General features: G+C 56.7%; 1 protein-coding gene across 3 annotated transcripts; it reads left to right on the top strand.

Annotated features, from left to right (window-relative positions):
• Positions 1-5,609: 5,609 nt before the first annotated feature.
• GRK6 (G protein-coupled receptor kinase 6) lies at positions 5,610-20,858 on the top strand. 3 transcript variants are annotated; one of them, XM_044777593.2, is made up of 16 exons: positions 5,610-5,818; positions 9,519-9,614; positions 10,604-10,716; positions 10,847-10,924; positions 11,279-11,379; positions 11,700-11,792; positions 11,896-11,959; positions 12,103-12,243; positions 12,532-12,722; positions 13,493-13,530; positions 13,624-13,713; positions 14,664-14,872; positions 14,963-15,100; positions 18,689-18,826; positions 18,908-19,042; positions 19,713-20,858. In XM_044777593.2, exons 1-16 carry the CDS (start codon positions 5,767-5,769, stop codon positions 19,782-19,784), a joined length of 1,749 nt encoding a protein of 582 aa, XP_044633528.1. In that variant the 5' UTR covers positions 5,610-5,766; the 3' UTR covers positions 19,785-20,858. The 3 variants fall into 3 exon arrangements, with proteins under 3 accessions (XP_044633528.1, XP_044633530.1, XP_044633529.2); XM_044777595.2 differs by having other exon boundaries at positions 5,615-5,818; positions 19,221-20,858; XM_044777594.2 differs by lacking the exons at positions 5,610-5,818; positions 9,519-9,614 and having other exon boundaries at positions 10,581-10,716; positions 19,711-20,858.
• Positions 20,859-22,495: the final 1,637 nt, after the last annotated feature.

Below are 22,495 nucleotides of genomic sequence, written 5' to 3'. Positions count from 1 at the left end.
CAGCTCCAGGTGGTTGCAGAAAGGTCAGTGTGTGACCTTCACACCGTGTGACAAGAGGGAGAAGGATGTGATATAATATCGGAGGGCCACACAGTCCATCCCTGATCAAGTTGGGCCTTGGTAGGCCAGGGGGAGGAGTTGGGGTTTTATTTTTAAGTGTAATGGGAAGTATATTAGTTATCTATTGCTGCTAATAAGAGATAACAAATTGCCCCCAAATTTAGCTGCTTAAACGACAAACACTGATTGTGTTGCAGTGGGTCAGGAACTCAGGCACTGTGTAACCAGGTACCTCTGGACCGGAGTCTCTCGGGAGGCCGCAGTCACCTCTACTGAAGAAGGATCCACTTCCAGGTTCACTCACAAGGCTGGTGGTGGAGACCTCAGTTCCCTGCCATGTAGGCCTTTCCACAGGGCAGCTCACAACATGGCAGCTGGCTTCCCTGCGTGAGCCAGTGACGGGGTGAGAGTGGGCACCTAACACGGAAGCCACAGTCTTTAGTGACCTGATCAGGAGAGTGACATTCCATCCCTTTGGCTGCATTCTTTTCATGAGAAGTGAGTTATCAGGTTCAGCCCACACTCACGGGGAGGGGGGTCACGTCAGGGTGTGAACCCCAAGAGGAGGGATCATGGGGCCACCCTGGAGGTGTCCACCCAGGAAGCCGCTGGTGGGTGCTGAGCAGGAGAGTGCGAGGATCAGGTTGATCATTTTTTAAATGAGCAATATCTTCACGTGATACAAGATTAAAAGTCTGAAACGGCATATGATGAACAGCCTTGCTCCCGCCTCTGTCCCCAGCCCCTTAACTCCCTTTTCTCAGACGCAACCAGCATTCTGCGCCTCCTGTGGCCACGCGCCTAGAAGCAAATTTGTCCATAGTAGTTAGTGTCATTCACCAAATATTTCCAATTCTATTCTCTTTGCAGGCGTATAGTAGCTATTGAAGGAATCTATCTCTGCATAACAAATTTAGGGGCATAAAACAACTATTTTATTATGCTCATGGATTTTGCAGGTCATGAATTCAGGCAGGACACAGCAGGAATGGCTTGTCTCCGCGCCACAGTGCCAGGGGCTTCAGCTGGGGGCACTTGAACGGCTGGGGCTGATTCCAATGGCCAGGAGCTGGAATCACCTGGAGGCTTCCTCACTCATATGTCTGATGCTTGGGGTGGGATAACTGGAAGGCTGGGCTCAGCGGGGAATGTCAAGCAGAGCAGAGCACCTACACATGGCCTTTCATTCAGTTTGGGCTTCTCACAGCATGGCCACTGATTCTGAGGGAACATCCTGAGAGAAGCTTCTGGAGAATAAGCATTGCCAGAAAACAAGGCTGCATGGCTTTCCTGACCTAGCCTCAGACCTGATGTGCGTCACTTCCACCAGATTCTCCTGATGCTGAGAGTCACTAAGGCTGAACCAGAGTCAAGGACAGGGAAATGAGAGCCCACTTGCTGATGTGGGGGTGTCAAGGTCACACTGAAGAAGTGCCTGTGGGATGAGAGCTTATTGTGACACTCATCTTTGGAAAATACCATCTGCTACGGCAGTGCTGTACCTCCCCACCCCTTTCGAGTTAGTCGTGGCCGTGTGGTTTGCTTTGACCAATGAAATGTGAGCAGAAGTGACTTGTGCCACTTTCGGGTGCAAGCTTTAAAGGCCATGGAGATTGACCGCATCTCCTTTTTCTGTCTGCCATTGTAGAAGCACAAAGTGAGATGGAGCCCCTGTGATCCTGAGTCCCAAGTGACGACTCTGAGCGGAGCATCCCTGCCTCCCAACAGCCTGCAGGGACGTGCAGTGTACCAGAGAAAGAGGCTTTCATTGTTTTAAGTCACTGAAATTTGGGGATTGTGTGTTACTGCAGCGTAACCTAGCCTACCTGACCCTTTTTATGCAAACGGTAGCAAACCTTACACACTGATCTGCATTTTGCTTTTTTCATTTAACAATATATCTTGGAGATTGTTTGTATCAGTACATGAAGAGCACCTCCACACTCTTTTAAAACAGCTGCATAGTATTCCTGTACAGAAAAGGACTAAATTTTACCTAACTAGTCCCTATAAAGACAATTAGTACCTTTCATCTTTTCAGACAACGCTGCAATGAACAAGCTTGAACATTCGTTTCTTATTTTGCTTGAGTGCAATTATATTTGTGGGATAAATTCCTAGAAATGCATATCTCAGATAGTTGGTGGCAGGTTTCCCTTTTAAAAAGGACTACTTGGCTGCAGGGGGAGAATGTGTTGAAAAGTCAGCCCCTGAGAGTTGTACATGACACTTTCCCCTCCTCACCTCATATCAATCGCCATGTCCTGTTCATCCCAGCTCCAGGAGCGCTCTCAATCTGGCTGCTCGTCTACACTCCCTGGCCACTGCCCCAGCGTGGGCTACCGTCATTCCTCTCTAATGGTTCCTCTTAAAAGGTCTCCCACCTGTCTTACTCAGGATACTTGGCTGCAAACGACGAAGCCAACTCTGGGTGACTCAGGTGGACAGCGAACTGACTGGACTGCTCCTGGGTGCTTGCGGACTCCCCCTACCCAGGAGGAGCCTGGCTTGACCACCTCCCCCTCCCCTTCCACTGCCGCCATAACGAATCCTAAATGGTCCATCAGATTTCTTATGTTAATCACTTGCTTTGGATTCATAAACCTGATTGGAAGCATTGGAAATGTGCTCCAACTACCGGGGACCTTGGAAAGGAAATTCCGCCACCCTCTGATTTCCTCACTGGAAGGCAGGGTCTGTCTCTGCATCTAATAGGTTTCCTCCCAAAGGAGAGGGGTGTTCAGATGCTGAACACCAAACAACAGGTGTCTACAGCTCAGCCTAAGGCCCTCTCTTCTGACCTTTGACCCCACCCCTAGCACGTCCTCCACAGTGTGGCTTGGAGCCCTCGGTGTAAGCAAATCTGATCACACCACTCGCTGGCTTAAAACACCCTTGACAGGTCCCTCCTATCTTCAAAACGAAATCCAAACTCCTTACCTAACTTGCAAGGACTTCCCTGATCTGGGCTCCTCCTAAGGCCTCAGCCTCCATTTTGCCCCTCAAGCCCACCCCAATGTGCACCTGAAACTCTAGCCTAAGGCTCTGCCCTCAGGTGCCGAATGCAAGGGCCCTTACCACCCTCCTTGACAGAGCTTTGCACATGCACTGGCCCTCTGTCCAGAAGGCTCTTTCTCTCCCCACTCCAATTACCTCCGAAACCTGCATATTCTGACTTAACCCTCAAGTCTCACTTGGACACAACAGCCTTAGCTGGTTGGGGTACCCACCTTCTGTCCTACCGGCCACTGGGTTTTCCTCTTTCAAGGTACTTGTCTTTACTCCCAGACGCATCCTTGATCCATGCCCTTTTTTCCATCTCCACTGCCACTTTCTTGGCCCGAGCCACCATCCCCTCGCTCCTGGAGTTCCGTAGCCTCCCAACTGCTCCCTCTGCTTCCAGTCTTGGCCCCTAAAAGTTCACGAGCTAGAATGACCTCTTTAACGTACAAATTATCCTTTCAAAGGCTTCACCTTTCACTGAAGAAAAACAAACTAACTCCTAGCTATGGTCTACAAAGCCTTCCACGACCTAGCTGGTGTCCTTGCTCCTTCCTTCCTTCATCTCCTCTCAGACCACCAGGCCCTGAAGCTACACAGGCCTTCTTCCTGTTCCTTGAACACACCAAACTTACTCTAGGCTCAGAACCTTTGCACCTGCTGTTGCCTCTGCTTGGAACCCTGCTCCCCTTGGACTTTGAGTGGCTGGATCTGCTCAAATGTCACACTCTGAGACCATTTTTCCTCACTCCCTATTTTGTCTTAATGTCTTAATGCAACTTCCAAAGGGGGGGTCTTCTACTCGCTGTAAGACAAGCCAACTGTCAAGAGGCAAGGTGGTAGGAGAGAAAGGGTCTTTTTATTACAGCTTGCCAGCAAGGGGGAAGATGGTGGACTCGTATTCTAAAGAACCATCTTAAAACTACAAAATTTTGAAGCAGTTATATAGGGTAAATGAGCCAAAAAAGGGGGGTGGGTCTCGGAATGTTGACCATCTGGTGTTGTAGTCCTTGAGACTACAGAGCATCCCTTCCTCTTGTCACCGGTGACAGATACCAGCAGAGGGCTTTTTCCCAAAGGTCGTTACATCCCTGGAAAAATTGAAAGAACAAAGTTATTGCCTTATTGGAATAGGGAAGTCTATGTATAAGCCAAAGCTATGAAAATAGCAGAGCACGCATATTTCTCACAAGCAGGTGCATATTTATCTAGGCTACGTGCAAACTAGAGCATTGCTGACAAGGAAAGGAGGTGTCCTGTGCATCAAGGTCATGTATAGTCCTAACATGGTTCCCCTCTATACGATGGCTTCCTTTATGCTAACCTATGCTAACCATTGGCTGTATTTATCTTGGCTATTTAGGCGGTGCTGACAGTAGCAGCACTTATCACTCTCTAAGACCATTCTCTTTATTTGTTTATTTACAGGATTATCACCTTTAGTCCCTTCTCACATGTGAGCAGGGAGCTTGGCTATCTTGCTGACACCACTATATTCCCCAGCAGATGGCTCGGTGCCTGGCAGAAAGCAGGTGCTCTGTATTTTTGGATGAATGAATGGACAGGGATCAGAGAACCCTAGTTGAATCTGGCTCTGCCTTAGTCGCTGAGTTTGGGCAAGCCTCCTTTCCTGGTTTGTGAAGAGGGGGTGGAGTGGGTAGGATGCTGAGCCAGAAGTTGTTGAGTAGCTGTAAAATTTCGGCCTGTCTTCTCCCTAGTCTTCGGCCTGGAGCCAGCCACTGGACCTCTGGCGCATCAGCTCCTCACCTGTATAATGGGTGTGACTTCATCCCAACGTCTCAGGGCGGTACTGCTGCCTTATAAGGCAGCAGAGGCCGAGGGCGGGCGAGGCCGTGTGGGTGGAGAGAAATCACAACATCCGGCTGCGGGGCCAGGGCGGGGGCGCCTGCTGTGGCCAGGCCAGAGGCTTGGGGAGGCTGAGGCTGGGGAGGCCGTCAGCTCCCTCCTGGCCTCTCCGCTCTTCCAACGTGCACCCTCCAGGATGGGCCAACCCAAAGAAACACGGCCGGACACATGGCCCAAACAAGCCCGCGGCCGACCCGCAGGAGGCACAGGACCCCAAGGGCGTCCCCTACAAACCTTGGAAAAGCCTAGGCGAACTAAAGGGACCCGGTCCACACCCTTATCTGATGGCCCCATCAGAGTGCATTGCTGAGAATGACTGACGCTTGCGTAATCCAATCAAACATCCGGGATCCAGGGCGTGACCCAGAGGACCCACCTCCGTTGTCCCGCGGAGGGCTCGGCCCTAATTGGCAGTTCGGTATCCTACGAAGGCCCAGAAATTCGAACCTAGGGGCTGAATCCCACCTCAGACCAACCAGGAAGAGGTGACGTACTAAGTCCCGCCCCCTCACTCCTTTGAGCGAATCCCTGGCTCGGGGGGCGGGGGAAAATTAAGAGGCTGTCTAATGGGAAGACGGCGCGGGGAGCACCCACCCGGTTATTGGCCGAGTAAAGTAAACAGAGGGCGGGGCGGGGCGGGCCGGCGCTGGGTGGCCCCCGGGAGAGGCGGAGAGTGCGCGGCGGGCGGCGGGCGGCGGCGGCCGGGGAGGCCCGGGAGGCCGCGGCGCGGTCACTGCGAGCCGAGCCGAGCCGAGCCGCGCCGTTCGTCATCAGGCCCCGGCTCCCGCGCGCGATTCCGGCCGGTGGCGCGGCCCGGCGGGCCCGGCGGCGCCACAGCCCATGGAGCTCGAGAACATCGTAGCGAACACGGTGCTACTCAAGGCCCGGGAAGGTGAGGCGGCCGGGTGCAGGGAACGCGGGCGCGCGGCCTCCGAGCTCGGCGGGGCGCCCGGGCCGCCCGATCCCCTCGGGCAGCGCGCCCCTCGCCCCGTACCCTGCGCAGATGCGAGCCCTTCCGGCTCGTGGTCCTCCTCCTCCGCACCTGCCCCCGGGAGCCGGGGCCCAGGAAGGGGCGGGGGTCAGGCCGCCGCCCTCGCGCGGGAGGGGTGAGGGGTGAGGGAAGGAGAGAGGAAGGAAGAGGGAAGGGTGGGACCTGAGCCCCGGGAGTGCCTCTCCGAGGCCTCTCCCAGATGAGAGGTGAGAAGCTGCCCTAGGAAGGGGCAACCTACCCTACGTGCCCCCGGCCCAGACCCCCGCGCCCGGCCCGGCCCGGCACAAAGTTGGTGCAGGGGAAACGTTGGAGAATGAATGAACGAACGGAGCCTCCGCGTAGCACAGCCCACCCGACTGGGGGAAACTGCTGGTCACATATGCTACCAGCACGACTGCACTTGCTTGGTGCCTCAGGACACTGGGGACAGAGGTGAATGGGTCACGATTTTTGCTCCCAGGAAGCCCACGGTCTAGTGGGGCAAACGGGCACAGAAATAAGTGGGAGCTGAGCTTTGAAGGAAGAGAGCATGCAGGGTGACGGGACTGTAGGCAAGGCCTGGCAGAGGGAGCCAGTCTGGTGAACTGTGTGCTGAGCTCCTCGTGGTTCCCATCCCAGATGTTACCGGGCACCTGCTCTGTGATGGTCATGGGGGACACGGAAGGACCAGACCTAGTCCTCACTGCCTTGTGGTCAGTCTGCCCCTCACCTGCCATTGTCCACCTCAATAACATGGTAACCGAACTCACTCTGTGCCCCGTCCTGTCCAGGGTGCTGAGACCCAGCAGTGAACAAGACCCTTTTTGGAATTCTAGGGCGGGGAGGTCATGACAGTTTTTCCATTCTTTGTTGGGCTTCCAGGCTGAAAAAGTCACTGCTTCACCCTTCTAACCCATTTTACAGATGGGAAACTGAGGCTCAGACCAGGGACTAGTTCCTAGGTCACAGAGCGAGACTGTGGTAGACTCAGGCCTGGGACACAGGATGCCCCCAACAAAGTCTGTGGGAAGCTCAGAGGAGCCCCCAGCTGGCATCTGGTGCCCCCTGCCTGCCCAGTGCATTTTGACCCTGGGGAGGTGCTGCCTGGAAACGGGCATGGCAGGCTGGATCCTTAGTGCCCAGAGCTTTCCTTATCTCCCGTCCCTTATCGAGTCCTGGGGCTGGGCCTTCCTCCAGCCTCTGGGGGCATCTGCCGATTCTGTTCTGCCTCGTCATCCAGCCAGCCAGGGAGGAGGGGTAGGGAGAGCCTGGCCAGGCCTCTCTCCCTAGGGCTGTAGCCAGTTCAGGCCTGAGGCCGCTGAGAGCACTGCCTTGCCCGGCCAGAGAGCATGGGCACCTTCAGACAGGCTTCCTCAGGCTCCGGGTGAGACGTAGCAGAGGATGGTCGCATCGGGGACTGGTGGCTCCACTGGAGAGCCCATACCCTGACCTGGCTCTGCCCTTCCCGTCTGCATGGCTCTAGACAAGTCTCTTCTCTTAGAACTTTAGTAACCCTTTTTGTGGAATAGTTGGGGACAGGACATGAAAACTAAAGGAAATCCCAGTTGTCACTGAGTCCCAAATCCTGGCCCCCAGACTGGCTGTGTCGGAGTCTCTCTGCGACCTGGCAGACAGCACAGGCCTGGGCTTTTGCCAGCTTCCCAAGTGATCTGAGGCCCTAGGTGTTTTGGGAACCCTTGGTGTATGTATTCAGCTGACACCTAATAGATGTCCGACATGTTTGGAGTGGGAAAGGAGATTGGGTTGTGGTCTCCCAGGGACCTGGGTTCGAATCTTGCCTCTGGCACCTCCAGGCTTTGGATCTTGCACAAACTGATTCTTCATTTCAGGGCCCCAGTTTTTTTATGAAATTGGGCCCAGTCTGACAGAGTTGCTGGGAGGGTGAAGTGGGGCAGCACTGGGGGTGTGAGCCCTCGCTCATCCTTCCTTTCCCAGGCGCCTAGGGACACAGAGAGGGGGCCAGCCTTGGGTGGGGAGGAGCCCCACTGACTCTGGTGGCAGTTCTAGGACAGGATATTTGCATGTGACTCTGCTGCTGCCTTGTTGTGGCTGGGAGGAGGGGGAGGAGGAAGTAACTGGTAGGGGGAGGCAGGCGGATGGAGGGTTGGGTGAGGGACCTGCGGGGGTGGGGGAGGAGTTCCCCTTCTGGGGAGGCCTTGTCTGGGGTTGGGGGTGGGGGTCTGTTCCTCACTCACAGTGGAGCAATGACTGTGGGGTGTGCTGGGTGCAGGAGGCGTGCTAGCAGGTTTCCCAATGGTGCCCTGTGATACTTCCTCCTCCAAGCAGCTTAGGTCAGGGAGCCTCTCAAGGGACCCAGCCCTGCTCCCTCCCTAGAAGGCAGCCCCTCCCCCTGCACCACCTGCCTTCAGCCAGGCCAGATGGAAATAAGGCTGGCTAAACCGGAGGGGAAACTGAGGCTGGGCAAGGGAAAGTGGTTGCCTGAGGTTGCCACTGAGTTGTTAGAGCAGGGGGGCCCACTTTGCCACAGTCCTACTGAGTGCTGGACACAGACTTTCCCAGTCACCCACCCCCTCCCAAGGTGGCTTTGGACCCAGAGTACACATGGAGAAATTGAGGTTCATAGATGGCAAGTGATAGGCCTACAGTGTGGATTGGAGATTTAAACCCAGGTCTGTGAGACTTTAAGACTCAGGCCCCTGCCACCATTTTTAACGTCATGGCCCACGGGCCACATCTGTCTAGCTCTCTAACATGTTTTATTTATTTGGCTGCAGTGGGTTTTTAAAAAAATAGGAACCAGTATTTCATGTAATAGTCCGTATTCCCAGCTGCTTTTGGAGAATTGGTAGCGCCGGCCACACTCATCCAGCATCCCTGCCTAGCAACAATCAAGCCATCGGCTGGACTTGTGCTGCAGCTACTGCTGTTAGTAGGGGCATACCCAGTCCTGTCCACCACACTCGCCACCACTCCCTGTTGTCCCCCATCTGGCCCACAGTTACCATACCTGTCTGGCTCTGTAGGCATTTGAGCTGCTACCATGGGCCCAGCAGCCATAGATGAGGATCAGCTAGGTAAAATGAGGCAGGTATCAAGCAGGGCCAGGGAAGCCCTTCGTGCAGGGGTGGGGATCCTGAGTGCCAGCCCTCCTGTCACCATCTGGTTTGAGTCTCTGATAGCTCTGATGCAGGGCCCAGTAATGAGGGCCCGGAGCCTCCCTGGTCACCCAGGCGGCCCTCTGCCATCTCTCGGGCATGACCCACATGTCCTGGAGTCTCTCCTTTCTGGGCCTTGACTGACATTTCCCACCACTGGCATGTCCTTGTCTACTTTCTTCACTTGGGAAACTCCCACCTGGTAGAAAGCAGCTGAGGCTTGTGAAGCCACCTGGAAATCCCACCCTCCTTCAGCGGCCAGGCCTCACTGCCCCTCTTGGCTCTTTCAGCCCAAGCGCCGGCAGCAGGGCCTGCAGGACCATGTGTGTCTTGGAACCCAGTGAGGGCATGTTGGAGCAGGTGGAAGGAAGGCCCGAGAGTGGGCTATGCCTGGGCTGGGTCTGAGGCCTCTGCAGTGCCCTGAGGATCGCAGGGCGGCGTGGCAGTGGTGGGACTCGAGAGCCAGCGCCTATTTGCTCTCACAGGTGGCGGTGGGAATCGCAAAGGCAAAAGCAAGAAATGGCGGCAGATGCTGCAGTTCCCCCACATCAGCCAGTGTGAAGAGCTGCGGCACAGCCTCGGTGAGGCCTGGGCGGGGAGCGGGGGCTGCTGAGGCGAAGGGGACTGCTGGTGCCAGGGCAGCTCCCCTGAGACCTCACTCCGGGGCAGAGGGGCAGGGTTGGAGGGTCCAGGGAGCAGGAAGATTGAGGCTGCACCGCCCAACCCAGTTTCGGTTCCTGAGCTTGGGATGGGTGGAGGGCAGAGAACGAACAGGACAGCAGGGCTGGGGGGTGGGCGTGGGAGGAGGGCAGCGCCAGATCTGGGCGGTCTGAAAGAAGCAGAGGAAGGGAGGGCTGGGCCCAGGGTGAGCAGGGTTCATGTACATAGGGCGCAGTGGGGGCTGGAGCCAGCCCATAGGTTGACTGTGTTGGGAGCCCCAGGCCTGTGCTCAGCCCTACCAAGCCCAGCACTTGGGGGAGGGCCCAGCAAAGCCTTGATCAGAAGGGCCCTGGACCCCAGTTCCTACTTATCTTGGCCGAGGCCCCAGGTCTGAGCAGCACCCAAGGTTACCCAGGCCCCCTATGACAGCCTGCACGTGGGCAAGGATATACCATGGCTGCTTCTACCGCCCTGGGAAGGAGGCCTAGCCTCGAGCTCACCGGAAGCCACAGCTTCCTCCCACACTTTCGCCAGGCAGGCAGCAGGTGTGGGCCTGGCCCAGAGGCTGGGCCGGAACCTCACAGACCGCACCCAACCCCAGCACTGTGACGTATGCAAGTGGTATGAACCAGGAGAGAATGGGGGGAGGTGAGGGCCCCAGCCCTGGAGCCACACTCCTGGCTGTGTAACCTTGGGCTAATCACTTAGCCCCTCTGGCCCCACAAGCTATGATGGAAATAACAGTAGTGCCCACCTCAGTGTTTTGTTGAGGGTTGTAAAGGAGATAACGACTGCGATATTGCAGGGTGAGAAGCTATTGTTGGGGTCCAGGGCCTGGCGATGTGGACAGGAGTGCCCTGCCAGCAGCTTCCAGGTCTGGGGACCCAGCAACTCCCACTTCTGCCTGCAGAACGTGACTACCACAGCCTGTGCGAGCGGCAGCCCATCGGACGCCTGCTGTTCCGAGAGTTCTGTGCGACGAGGCCTGAGCTGACCCGCTGCATTGCCTTCTTGGATGGGGTGGTGAGTGTAGCCCAGCCATGGGGCCCAGCGCAACCCTGAGGGCAGGCAGAGGTCCAGGGCCACATGTGCCCCATCTCTCCACACCTGTTGCTCTGCCCAAACCCCAACCCCCCTTCCTCCCACCCTGTAGGCCGAGTATGAAGTGACCCCTGATGAGAAGCGGAAGGCGTGTGGGCAGCGGCTAATGCAGAATTTTCTGAGCCACACGGTGAGTGAGCAGTGATGGAGGGTTGACGGCAGTGGGCAGAGCTCGGTGATGGGAAGAGGGATGACCACAGCCTGGGCAGAGAGTGTCCTGGAGCTACTCCAGGCTCACCAGGCAGTCCTGCAGGCACGGAGCCCAGGAGAGTGGGCCGGGGCTCCGGGCGGGCCTGCAGGCAAGCCTGCCAGAGACTCTGCTTCACTCTGCCTCAAGGGGAGCGGCAGGAACGGAGTTCAGCAACCCAGGAGCCTGGTGCACCTCCAGCCTGCAGCTGCCCTTAGTACAGGCCCAAGATATCTGCCCTGGGCATAGGCAGCTGGCCAGGGGAGCCCCCTCCCCTGACCTGTGGCCTGTCCCCAGGGTCCTGACCTCATCCCCGAGGTCCCCCGGCAGCTAGTGACTAACTGCACCCAGCGGCTCGAGCAGGGGCCCTGCAAAGACCTCTTCCAGGAGCTCACCCGGTAAGCCTCTCCCTGCCCATAGGCCTGGAACTGTGTCCTGAAGAGGGGGCTTCTGTGAGCCTGGAAGTCTGTGAACAGTTCAGCAGCTGGTGAGGGAGCTCTCCCCCCAGCCTCGTCCCAGCTGTGCGCCCTTGGGCGGGTTGCCCCCCCTCCCTCCAGCACCCTCGGCTTCAGCCCAGGCCGGCTCCGCTGGGTGGGTTAGCAGGAGGGTTGGCTGAAATGCTGCCTTTTGGGCTGAGCATGCACATAACAGGGTCCTGGCCCATCAAGCCAAGAACCTGGGGTGTCGGGCTGACCAGAAGGCTGGGCCTTCTCCACAGACTGACCCACGAGTACCTGAGCGTGGCCCCTTTTGCCGACTACCTCGACAGCATCTACTTCAACCGTTTTCTGCAGTGGAAGTGGCTGGAAAGGTGAGCTCCTTGAGGGCTGGGCTGGGGTAGGCCAGCTTACTGGGGCTCTTACGGCCTCAGGCTCCTGCTCAGCCAGCATTTGCTCCCAACCCCTTGCTCACAGGCAGCCAGTGACCAAAAACACCTTCAGGCAATACCGAGTCCTGGGCAAAGGCGGCTTTGGGGAGGTGAGTGATCAGGCCAGAGCCCCCGGCAGAGTGCAGAGGGTCGGGTAGGGGTGCCCTGGACCGACCTCTTACCCGCTCTGAGTCCCTGCATGCCCAGGAAGGGCACGGATGGTCCCGATTTGCCCCATCTACCCTGGCTGTAGGTGTGCGCCTGCCAGGTGCGGGCAACTGGCAAGATGTACGCCTGCAAGAAGCTGGAGAAGAAGCGGATCAAGAAGCGGAAAGGGGAGGCCATGGCGCTCAATGAGAAGCAGATCCTGGAGAAAGTGAACAGTAGGTTTGTAGTAAGTACAGACAGGAGACCCCACCCTTCCCCCTGGCCATGAGCTGCCCTGCCCGCCTCACTCGCCAGGCTAAGGTCTCTTCCCGCCCTGCCCCGCCTCCTGTAGGCACCGCCTCTCCGCCCTCCGAGATGCCTGGGCCGGGAGGTTTGGGGTGTTGACGCCAGGCCTGGGGAGCAGGCTGAACTCCAAGGAGTGGCACTGAGAAGGATTTCTTGGGTGGGTGGCACCAGCCCTGCCACCAGGCAGCCCCCAGCCCCTGCTTGAGAGCTCGGGTCCCCTCGGCCACAGGTGAGCTTGGCCTATGCCTATGAGACCAAGGATGCGCTGTGCCTGGTGCTGACGCTGATGAACGGCGGCGACCTCAAGTTCCACATCTACCACATGGGTCAGGCTGGCTTCCCGGAGGCGCGGGCCGTCTTCTATGCCGCGGAGATCTGCTGTGGCCTGGAGGACCTGCACAGAGAGCGCATCGTCTACAGGTACAAGGGCTCTGGCCACCCACCAGGGGATGCAGCTGGTTGTGGGCGGAAGGATGTTGGTGTGCTGGGGCTGTCACTGCAGCCACAAGCCTGTCTGAGCACCAGGCAGGCACCGGCTTGGGGCTCCACACTCGACCACACTAGGTGGACTTGAGAGGCTCAGACTAAGGCTCTGGGGTCTGGCTGACCTCTGTGTGACTCCTGGCGTTGTCACCCCTCTCTGTGTGACCTTGGGCCAGTCAGCTCTCTGCTCCCAGCACCATTTCCTTTCCTGGGAAGCAGAGACTGCAATTCCTGCCTGGCAGATTGTGTAGGAATGAATGAGGTAATGCAGTAAAGTGCACGGAGCCCAGCAGGCAGGGCTCTGCAGGGGAGGGCTCTGCTTATTATTGTTATTGGCAGTGGTTTTGTTTGAACCTCATCAGGGGACAGATGAGTAGCCCCATTTGACAGATAGGAAAGCTAGAGTCAGCTGAAGCGGGGAGGGCAGGAGCCGCTAGACACCATGGGTGAGCAAGGCTACTGGTGACATCCAAGGAGCCTCCCCCGGGTGAGAGCTGCCTTCCACTTGCCTAGCGAGTCCTGGGAGTCCTGGCTCCCTAGATCCTTCCGCTGCTCCCTCGAGTCAGGGCTGTGAATTGACCTGGCAGCAAATGGCTCCTGCACCTTCCTGCACATCCCATCCCAGGGGGCGGGCAGGGCTGGGGGCGGCCCCATCTGGCTCCCTGGCAAGCTGAACAGCATCTGACCCTGCCCTTCTCTCCCCACAGGGACCTGAAGCCAGAGAACATCCTACTGGATGACCACGGTGGGTGGGGGGCCACAGGTGGGGTGGAGTGGAGTAGGGTTGGGGTCTGGCCTGCCTGCTTACAGGCCCCCCTGCTTCTCTACCCACATTCAGGTCACATCCGCATCTCTGACCTGGGGCTGGCTGTGCACGTGCCCGAGGGCCAGACCATCAAAGGCCGTGTGGGAACCGTGGGCTACATGGGTGAGTCTCCCCCTTCCACCTCCCGGGTCCCCTTGCTGTCCCGGGCCTGGCCCCACCACTTCTTTTTGGGAGTCTCCTGTGCCTCAGGGAGTAGGAAGAGCTGATGTCCTTCTTTTACAGATTAGGAGGCCAAGAGTCAGCCAGGGCCCCACACCATTCGTTAAATACTTACTGATCTCTTAGTATTGGCTGGGCCTGCAGCTGGCTACCAGTGAGGGATGAGAAGGGACTCAAACCTGTTCCCGTGGCCCCAGCCCTTTGCTCCCCTGATCTGCCCACACTTGGGAGTGAGAGTGCCCGTCCCTGTTGGGGCAAAGATGTGGCTTCACAGTCCCCTTGGGGACCATGTGACACAGTAGACAGAGCCCCAGCTGTGGGCTCCACCTCTTGCTTGCGTGTGTCCTTGGACCAGACACTCCACTTCTGCCAGCCGTGCTTTCCCAGGCTGTAAAGTGACCATCAGAACTGCTCCCAGGGTTGCCTTGAAAATGAAAAGAGGTAATAGAGGAAGTGACTCCCCGTTGCCCGCCCTGGCCAGCAGGAAGCATCCAGCATGTGTGTGGGCCGTCTTCTTTCCTCTCTTTGATATTCAATCCAGAACTTGCAAACTGGTAGCTGCATGGGCCTAACTTGGCCTATGCTTGTGTTTAAGTCAAATTCTTTTTAAAGCAATTTGAATTGGTCTCCAACATTTGATAAGCCGGACAGTTTCACATTAAAAATATGGATTTCTGACTTCTCTGGAAGACTCAGAAGACCTGGCCCCCTCCAGGGCCATGTCAGCTCCCTTTGATGGGATGAGCTCTTCTACTTGTCCCTGGTCCCCGAGTCTGAGCGGGGCCACCAGTCTTACCTGATCCCCCACCTTGACATACGCTGGGCATTCCCGGGGCCCCAGGGCTGGGTTCCCACCTCCTGCTGAGCCCTAACTCTCATGCCACCCCACCCAGCTCCGGAGGTGGTGAAGAACGAACGGTACACGTTCAGCCCAGACTGGTGGGCACTCGGCTGCCTGCTGTACGAGATGATCGCAGGCCAGTCCCCCTTCCAGCAGAGGAAAAAGAAGATCAAGCGGGAGGAGGTCGAGCGGCTAGTGAAGGAGGTGCAGGAGGAGTACTCTGAGCGCTTTTCCCCGCAGGCCCGCTCACTCTGCTCCCAGGTATGGCTGCCAGCGTGCCCCCATCCAACTGGGGCTGGGCCTGGGGGCTCCTCTCCCGAGGCCACCCTGACCAGCCCTGCCCTGCCGCAGCTCCTCTGCAAGGACCCTGCCGAGCGCCTGGGGTGTCGTGGGGGCAGCGCCCGCGAGGTGAAGGAGCACCCCCTCTTCAAGAAGCTGAACTTCAAGCGGCTGGGAGCCGGCATGCTGGAGCCGCCCTTCAAGCCGGATGTGAGTGCTGCCCACTCCTGCAGGGGGCGCAGGGGGCTCCCAGGGGTCAGTCAGGACACTTTCAGTGCAAGTGCCAGAAAAGCCGACTCAAATGGCTTAGCCAACAAAACAGGTCATTCACTGGGCTCAGGCAAATGAAAAGCCCCAGGCTAGGTTTGCATTATGGCCTGCTGGCTCTAGGGCTCCAACGGTGTTGTAGGAATTCTCTCCCTCCCCGCACACTGGTCCACGTGCAGTCCTCTCTCCCAGGCAGCTCTTCCAGGGCATAGCAGTGGTGGGCTCAGCAGCTCAGCCACCCCAGTAGACGGGGAGCGCCTCCAACCTAATAATTTCAAAACAAGTCCTAAAACGAAAAAAAGTTCTGAGCTGATGCTCATTACCTCTGATTGCTCAGGTGCCTTTCAGTGGTCACACTGAGCTACTGCCAATGGGGGAGATCCGTTCCCCAAAGGAAAACCAAGCTGCCGCTGCCGGCAGGAGGGAGGGCTGTCGGGCTGGCAGAGCGTCGGCTGCCCACTACACCTGGCAGCACAGACCTTCTGCCTGTGCGCAGGACACACCCCTTGTAAAGTCTCACTCATTCACTGAGCATCTCAGTGCGTCGGGTGTCCTGCAGGCAGTAATGTCCTCGAGTCATCAGATTCCGAGTGGCAAAAACTCAACTCAAACTTACTGATGCCCAACATTGGAGCTTCTTGGTTCGTTTGGCCAGAAAGTCCCAGAGTAGGGCCAACATCAGCTTCATGCCGTGTTGCTGGGACTCCAACTCTGGGCTCTGCTTCAACCTGTTGATTGTTCTCCCACTGAATTCAGGCTTCTCTCCGTAAAGTCACAGGGCATGTTCTGATTGGCCAAGATTAGGTCCTGTGCTTGCCCCCTCCCATGTGTAGGAGGACTGGGTCCTGTGATTGACAGTTCACTAGGAACACTGGGGAGGCAGGAAGGTGATGGGCAGGCCAGGTTGATGGCTATCAACCACACACATGAGTGTTTATTCATTCAACAAATATCTGAGTGCCTGTATGTGCCTGATCTCAGAGATAGTGAGATCCACAGGACCCAGTCCTGCCTTCATGTTCTAGTGGGGAGATACACCAAAATAAAGTAAGTGAAAAAAGAATTTCAGGTAATGTAAAGTACAGCAGAGAAAAATAAAGCAGGCTAAGAAGATAAGAAATGATGGGGGCGGTGGGAGTATTTTTAGACAAGATGGTTTCTGAGGAGCTTCTGGTTAAGCAGAAATCTAAAGTATGTGAAGGAGAGAGCTGTGCCAAGTTTTGAGGTGTGAGCATTCCAGGGAGAAAGAGCAGCCGGGCATTGCGGTCCTGGTGCAGGGACCAGCCTCGAGAGAGAATAGCCACGAGGGGGCCAGTGTGGCTGGCGTGCGCATGTGCAGGGAAGGCTGTGTGTGGCCTTCTTCTAAGTGTGGCAGGGGCCTTGGGGGAATGTTGAGCAGGAATGGGAGGTTTGGGGGGTGGGCTGTAGAGAGGAGTTGAAATGGTAGGCCAGCTGGGGGTCTGCTGCCTCTAAAGGACTGTGTCATGTCAGCCTCACCAGCACCTGCCGTGCGGGCACTGCCGTGGGTGATTGAGCCAAGGGCCTGACTTCCAGCAGCCCGCCTCAGGGCTGGCACTGCCACTCAGGTTTACTCCTGCTTCCCGTGGTTGTCATCTCATTTAACCTTGAAATCATCCCACCGCTCCCGGGTTAGAAAGTTAGAAAAAGTTAGAAAATCAGTGCCCTGGAGTCTAATTGTTTAGAAGCAGCAGATGGAAAGGAAGCTTGATGGTGATGCTGTTTTTAACAGCTCTGTTGAGATTTAATTCACATACCATACAATTTACTCATTTAAAGTATATAATTAAATGGCTTTAGCATGTTCAGAGTTGTGCAACTATCACCACAATCAGTTTTAGAACATTTTCATCACCCTTCCCCCCAAAAAACTCCCATACTGTTAGCAGATGTTCCCCATTCTTCCCTGCCCCAGCCGCTGGTGACCACTAATCTACTTTCTGTCTCTATAGATTTGCCTAATCTGACATTTCATATAAATGGAATCATACAATATGTGGTCCTTTGTGACTGGATTCTTTCACTTCAAGTGTTTTCAAGGTTCATCAGTATTGTAGCACGTATTAGTACTTGTTCCTTTTTTATGACTGACTAATATTCCATTGTATGAACATGCCACATTTTGTTTATCTGTTCATCAGTTGATGAACATTAGAGTTGTTTCCACTTTTTGATTATTAGGAATAATGCTGCTGTGAACATTCACATGCAAGTTTTTGTGGGGACAATGTTTTCATTTCTCTTGGATATATACCTAGGAGTGGAATTGCTGGTTCATATGGTCATGCTACGTTTAACCTTTTGGGAAACTGCTAAACTATTTTCCAAGGCAGCTGCACCATTTTACATGATGATTTGTTTTGTGTGTGTGTTTGTGTGTCTGTGTGAGGAAGACTGGCCCTGAGCATCTGTTGCCAATCTTCCTTTTTTTGCTTGAGGAAGGTTGTCACTGAGCTAACATCTGTGCCCATCTTCCTCTATTTTATGTGGGACACTGCCACAATGTGGCTTGACAAGCAGTGTTAGGTCCATGCCCAGGATCCAAACCTGCAAACCGTGGGCCACCGAAGTGGAGCACACAAACTTAACCACTACGCCACCAGGCTGGCCCCCACATGATGATTTTCTCTTAATGTACACATATGATTTACATTTTTCTTATTTATTTATTTATTTATTTATTTATTTATTTATTTATTTTTTGAGGAAGATTGGCCCTGAGCTAACATCCATGCTCATCTTCCTCTACTTTATATGTGGGACGCCTACCACAGCATGGCTTTTGCCAAGCGGTGCCATGTCCGCACCCGGGATCCTAACTGGCGAACCCCGGGCCGCCGAGAAGCAGAGTGTGTGAACTTAACTGCTGCACCACCGGGCCGGCCCATGATGGTGTTTTAATTGACATCTTTAATCGTAGGATTTAGAAAACATTGTAAAGATGTAAAGGAAAGTGGCCTCTAGACTGAGGTTGGCTCCCAGGAGGGGCTGGGAGTGCAGGGAGATGGGAGGACGGCTCTGATCCTCTATGAAGCGTGAGAGGATGCAGCAAGCTGGTGGACATCCCAGCCAGGGGATGCATCAGCTGCAGGCCTGGCATGGGGTGCCCAGCCACAAAGACTGGCCAAGATTCACCCTGTGCTTCCCTCAGGAGTTGCACACCCAGGCAGCTGTGTGCAGGTGGAGGGGGTGCCTGTCACTGATCCCACCAGGCACTCTGGGGGCTGGTTGGCTGTCGTGAGTCAGCTACCACCACCTGGGAAAGGCATGGCCTTTATGCAGCCTCATCAGTCGGTGAGCAGTGAGGGATAGTGATCCTTGGTTTACAGAGGAGAAACTGGGCTTCAGAGAGAAGGGACTGCCATGCTTAGGAAGTGCACAGGGCACCTGGTGCACCAGAGAGCTGCAAGGGTCGCACCGCCAGGTCAAGGCTGGAGTGGTATTCAGAGCTGAGTTGTCCTCCTGCGCCTGTGCGCGTGGTGTTCCTATCTGACCGCTGCCTCTGTCCCCTAGCCTCAGGCCATTTACTGCAAGGATGTTCTGGATATCGAACAGTTCTCCACGGTTAAGGGTGTGGAGCTGGAGCCCACTGACCAGGACTTCTACCAGAAGTTTGCTACAGGCAGTGTGCCCATCCCCTGGCAGAACGAGGTGGGGGCCTGCCCAGCTGGTGGGGTGGGCTCCTGGGGGCGGCCCTGGGGGCAGCTCTCACAGCTGCCTGTCCTGCGGCAGATGGTGGAGACCGAGTGCTTCCAGGAGCTGAATGTCTTTGGGCTGGACGGCTCGGTTCCCCCAGACCTGGACTGGAAGGGCCAGCCTCCTGCGCCCCCCAAGAAGGGACTGCTGCAGAGATTCTTCAGTCGCCAGGTAACCCCTAGCAGTGTACCTGGGCCCCCAGCCTGGCTCCAGGGGACGGTGGGTGGGAGGCAGAGCTGGTGCCCACGTGCACTGGGAGTGGGCCTCCTCCAGTCATGCCAGTGGTGCCCAGGGTCTCTGGCCTCATCCCCAACCCTGGCTGGGCTCACGGCCTCTTTTCTCTTTCCAGAGGTGAGCAGTGTGGGCTCCCCGTGGGTTGGGCTTACTGCCCGGCCTTGGGGAGCCACGGGCAGCCCTTCCATGGCGGAGGCGAGATGTGGGTGAAAGAAGTCTGGTGCCCTCTCCCCGCCACCCCCTCCCCACTGTTTTTGTTCCCTGCACCCTGGCACCTTCAAGCTGCTAGCCTTGCTTAGCCGTCTGTCTCCCCATGCCCTGCCTCCACCGGCCCCAGGGAAGAGGGGTTGGACGGATCCTTGCCCAGGCAGAGCCAGGGATCCACCTCGTCCGCCTTAATTCTGTCTGTTGCTGGCAGCCCCTGCACTGATGTCCGAACATGTCTGGCCTGAGCTGCTGCTTCAGGCCACTCCTGGGGAGCCCTGTCCCCAGATCATGGCCCCAGGCAGCTCCTGGCCTGTCCTGGCAGGGCCAGCCTGGGTGACGGCACTGGTGGCTAACAGTGCTTGCTCTGCCTCTTTCCCTCCATGTCTCCCCACCACTCCAGGATTGCTGTGGGAACTGCAGCGACAGTGAGGAAGAGCTCCCCACCCGCCTCGAGCCCCCCACCCGCCTCTAGCCCCCAGCCTGAGGCCCCCACCGGTGGTTGGCGGTAGCAGCTACTTGGAGCGCTGTTTACAGTTTTGCACAGTGGTCTTCCCCATTCTCCACTCACAGCCGGGGAACACAGCTGGGGAACACAGCCGGAGCTGTCTCCAGTGTCCTCTGCCCCTCAGCCCCTGGTCTGGCTGAGTTTGGGAAGGCCTGGGCTGTCCCTGGGACAAAGGTGCGTCCCTTCAGCTCTTGTCTGTGGAGCTCGGGGCTTTCTGTATTTATGTATTTGTACGAATGTATATAGCAACCAGAGCGTTCTTAAGACCCACCCTGGAGCTGGCAGAGGGGCCACTGCCAAACTCAAGTCTCCTCAGGCCCAGCGTGGATGGGCTGAGGCTGGGCCAGGCCAGGGTCCTGAGCCCCCAGCACTGTGCGCGCCTCCACCGACCTCTGAGTGAGACTCGTGCCTGCCCCTGCTGCTCTAGGCTCAGGCCACCACCTTCTGGGACCTGATACTGTCCCTTCTCAGCACTTGTCAGAGCTGGATCTGGAGCCTCTGCATCCCCTAGGCCTGTGCCAAAGTGTGACCAGAGATTGGGCTGACCCTGGGACCCATCGGTCACTGCCCAGGGTGTCCCCAATGGGTCTGCCTCTGCCTTCCAGCTCCCAGGGCGCCTCATCCCTCATGCTGGGCCGTGTCCTGCAGATACCTCTGGTAGATACACCCCTGCCCGGGCCATGGGAAGAGGGGAGGGGTGTCCTTGGCCAGCCCTCAAACATTCCAAACTCCCCTCGTAACAAGAGACACATAGCCCAGCAATAATCTGCCCCTCCCTGTGTGTGCCTGTGGGGTGTGTGTGTGAGCGTGTGTGTGTGTGCATGCGTGTGTGGAGGGGGTAGGCTGAGGCTGTGTGCCTGTGCCCTAGGCCCCAGCCCTGGCCCTTCCCAGACTGTGATGGCCATCCTAGTCCCAGTGTTAGGCTAGCATGGGATTACAGGGCCCTGGTTTTTCCATATTTAAAGCCAATTTTTATTACTCATTTTGTCCAATGTAAGCTGCCACGTGTTTCTGTGTGAATACAGTCCGAGCACAAACCTGGCCAGCTGCCCCTGCCTGCCTCTTTCTTGCTCCTGGTGCTGCAGGGGTCTTCCTGCTTCCCTGGCCCTGCTGGAAGTGGGAAGGGATTGGAGGTGGGCCTGGCAGGGGCTGCCCTTCCAGCAAGGCCCAGGAGCTCCCAGGGCTGAGCTTGGAGTAGCCTGTCCAGGCAAGCAGGCCTGGATGGCCTTCAGGCTCACCCAGTGGGTTTCTCAGCTTCCTGAGTGAGATGAGACCTGAGGAAGAAGCCTTGGTTCCCCACTAGGGGCTGGGTCTGGTTCCGCCCATGCTGGTGAGGCAGGCTCAGCTGGTGGTGTCCCCTCCACCACTGGTTGTGGGCTTGGAGTGAGGTGGGAGCTGCGGTTAGGAACACCTGCCTGACCTGTCTTAGCTAGATGCTTGCCATGTGCCCGGCCCAGGGCCAGCACACATGCGTTCGAGCCGTCCCTCTGCTCTGCCCTTGAGGCAGTAAATGTGGCTGGGCAGAGACGAGACAGTGGTGATGCTGAGAGTTAGGCTGTGGCAGGGGTGTATGAGGACCAGCCGCATGGGCATCAGGGAGGGTTCTTTGAAGATAGCAAGTGAACTGGGCCTTGAGAGGACGTATTCATCTGGGGGACAGGGAGGGATTGAGGGAGCATTCCATAGTATTCCACCCATGCAAAGACTCGTGGGTGACAGCCTGTTGACCACAAGTCTGTTCCAGACTTCACAGACCTGTTGCTGCTTCATAGCCTGCCAGTAGCCCCAGCCCCTAGGGATGCCCGGTAACCACCATAAGGGTTTATTCATTGCCTCTGGGCTGGGCACTGTGCCACAGAGGCCACATGAGCTTTGCAGTTGGACAGTTCTGGGTTCAAGTCCCAGCCTGGCCACTTTTCAAGCTGGCTTTGCATACTCCCTTCCCTTGTCTGGAAAGATGGGTATGATACTCATGGCCTTGCAGGACAGCCATGAGAATCCACCACCAAAGCAGCAGTCACCCCCTTGGGTCCCTAGGTCACTGGCAGGACTCGCCTGATGGGGGAGTTGACGGCTATGTCAAGGGCAGCTAGAAGGCTCCAAGCACCGACTTGGCAGAAGGGGCCCCTTGTGCCAGCTCAGCTCTTGATGGTGTGCAGTGTGTGCTGCCTCTTCCGTTAACTTGAGGGAAACGGGGTAGGGAGAGGGCCTTACTCAAGGCTTCCAGCTGATGAGTGGCTGTTGCACAGTGGAGAGGAAGTGAGCTGAAGATGAAGATGCTGTATCCTACCCCTGAGGCATGAGGTTGAGGCTTAAGGAGCATTTGCCCCTCTGCTCTAGGCTCGGCCTGAGGGGCGGTAGGGCAGTGAGGAGGTCAGCATGCAGAGGTGGAAGCCCAGCTGTGGGCACAGGTGTGCAAGGGTGAGTGAGTGCCAGGTGGACGGATAGGTCCCTGGGGCACACTGCCTGTGGGTGGGTCCAAACCTCCCACCAAGCTCCCTCTTGGGCTAGGGAGGCATTCAGGGAACTTCTTGGCTCGGGTTCCACTCACCTTAAAGCTTACAGTGGACCTGTGGCAGAGGAAGGTCAGGATTCACTTCCCTACGAGCCTTCCCTAAGCTCACCTCTCCATCCAGCTCTAGGGTGGAAGCTGGGGATCCAGACGGAGATGAGGCCCC

Source organism: Equus asinus, chromosome 9 (assembly GCF_041296235.1).
Source record: "Equus asinus isolate D_3611 breed Donkey chromosome 9, EquAss-T2T_v2, whole genome shotgun sequence".
Lineage (NCBI taxonomy): Eukaryota > Metazoa > Chordata > Mammalia > Perissodactyla > Equidae > Equus > Equus asinus.
This window is presented reverse-complemented; position numbering and strand designations above follow the sequence as displayed.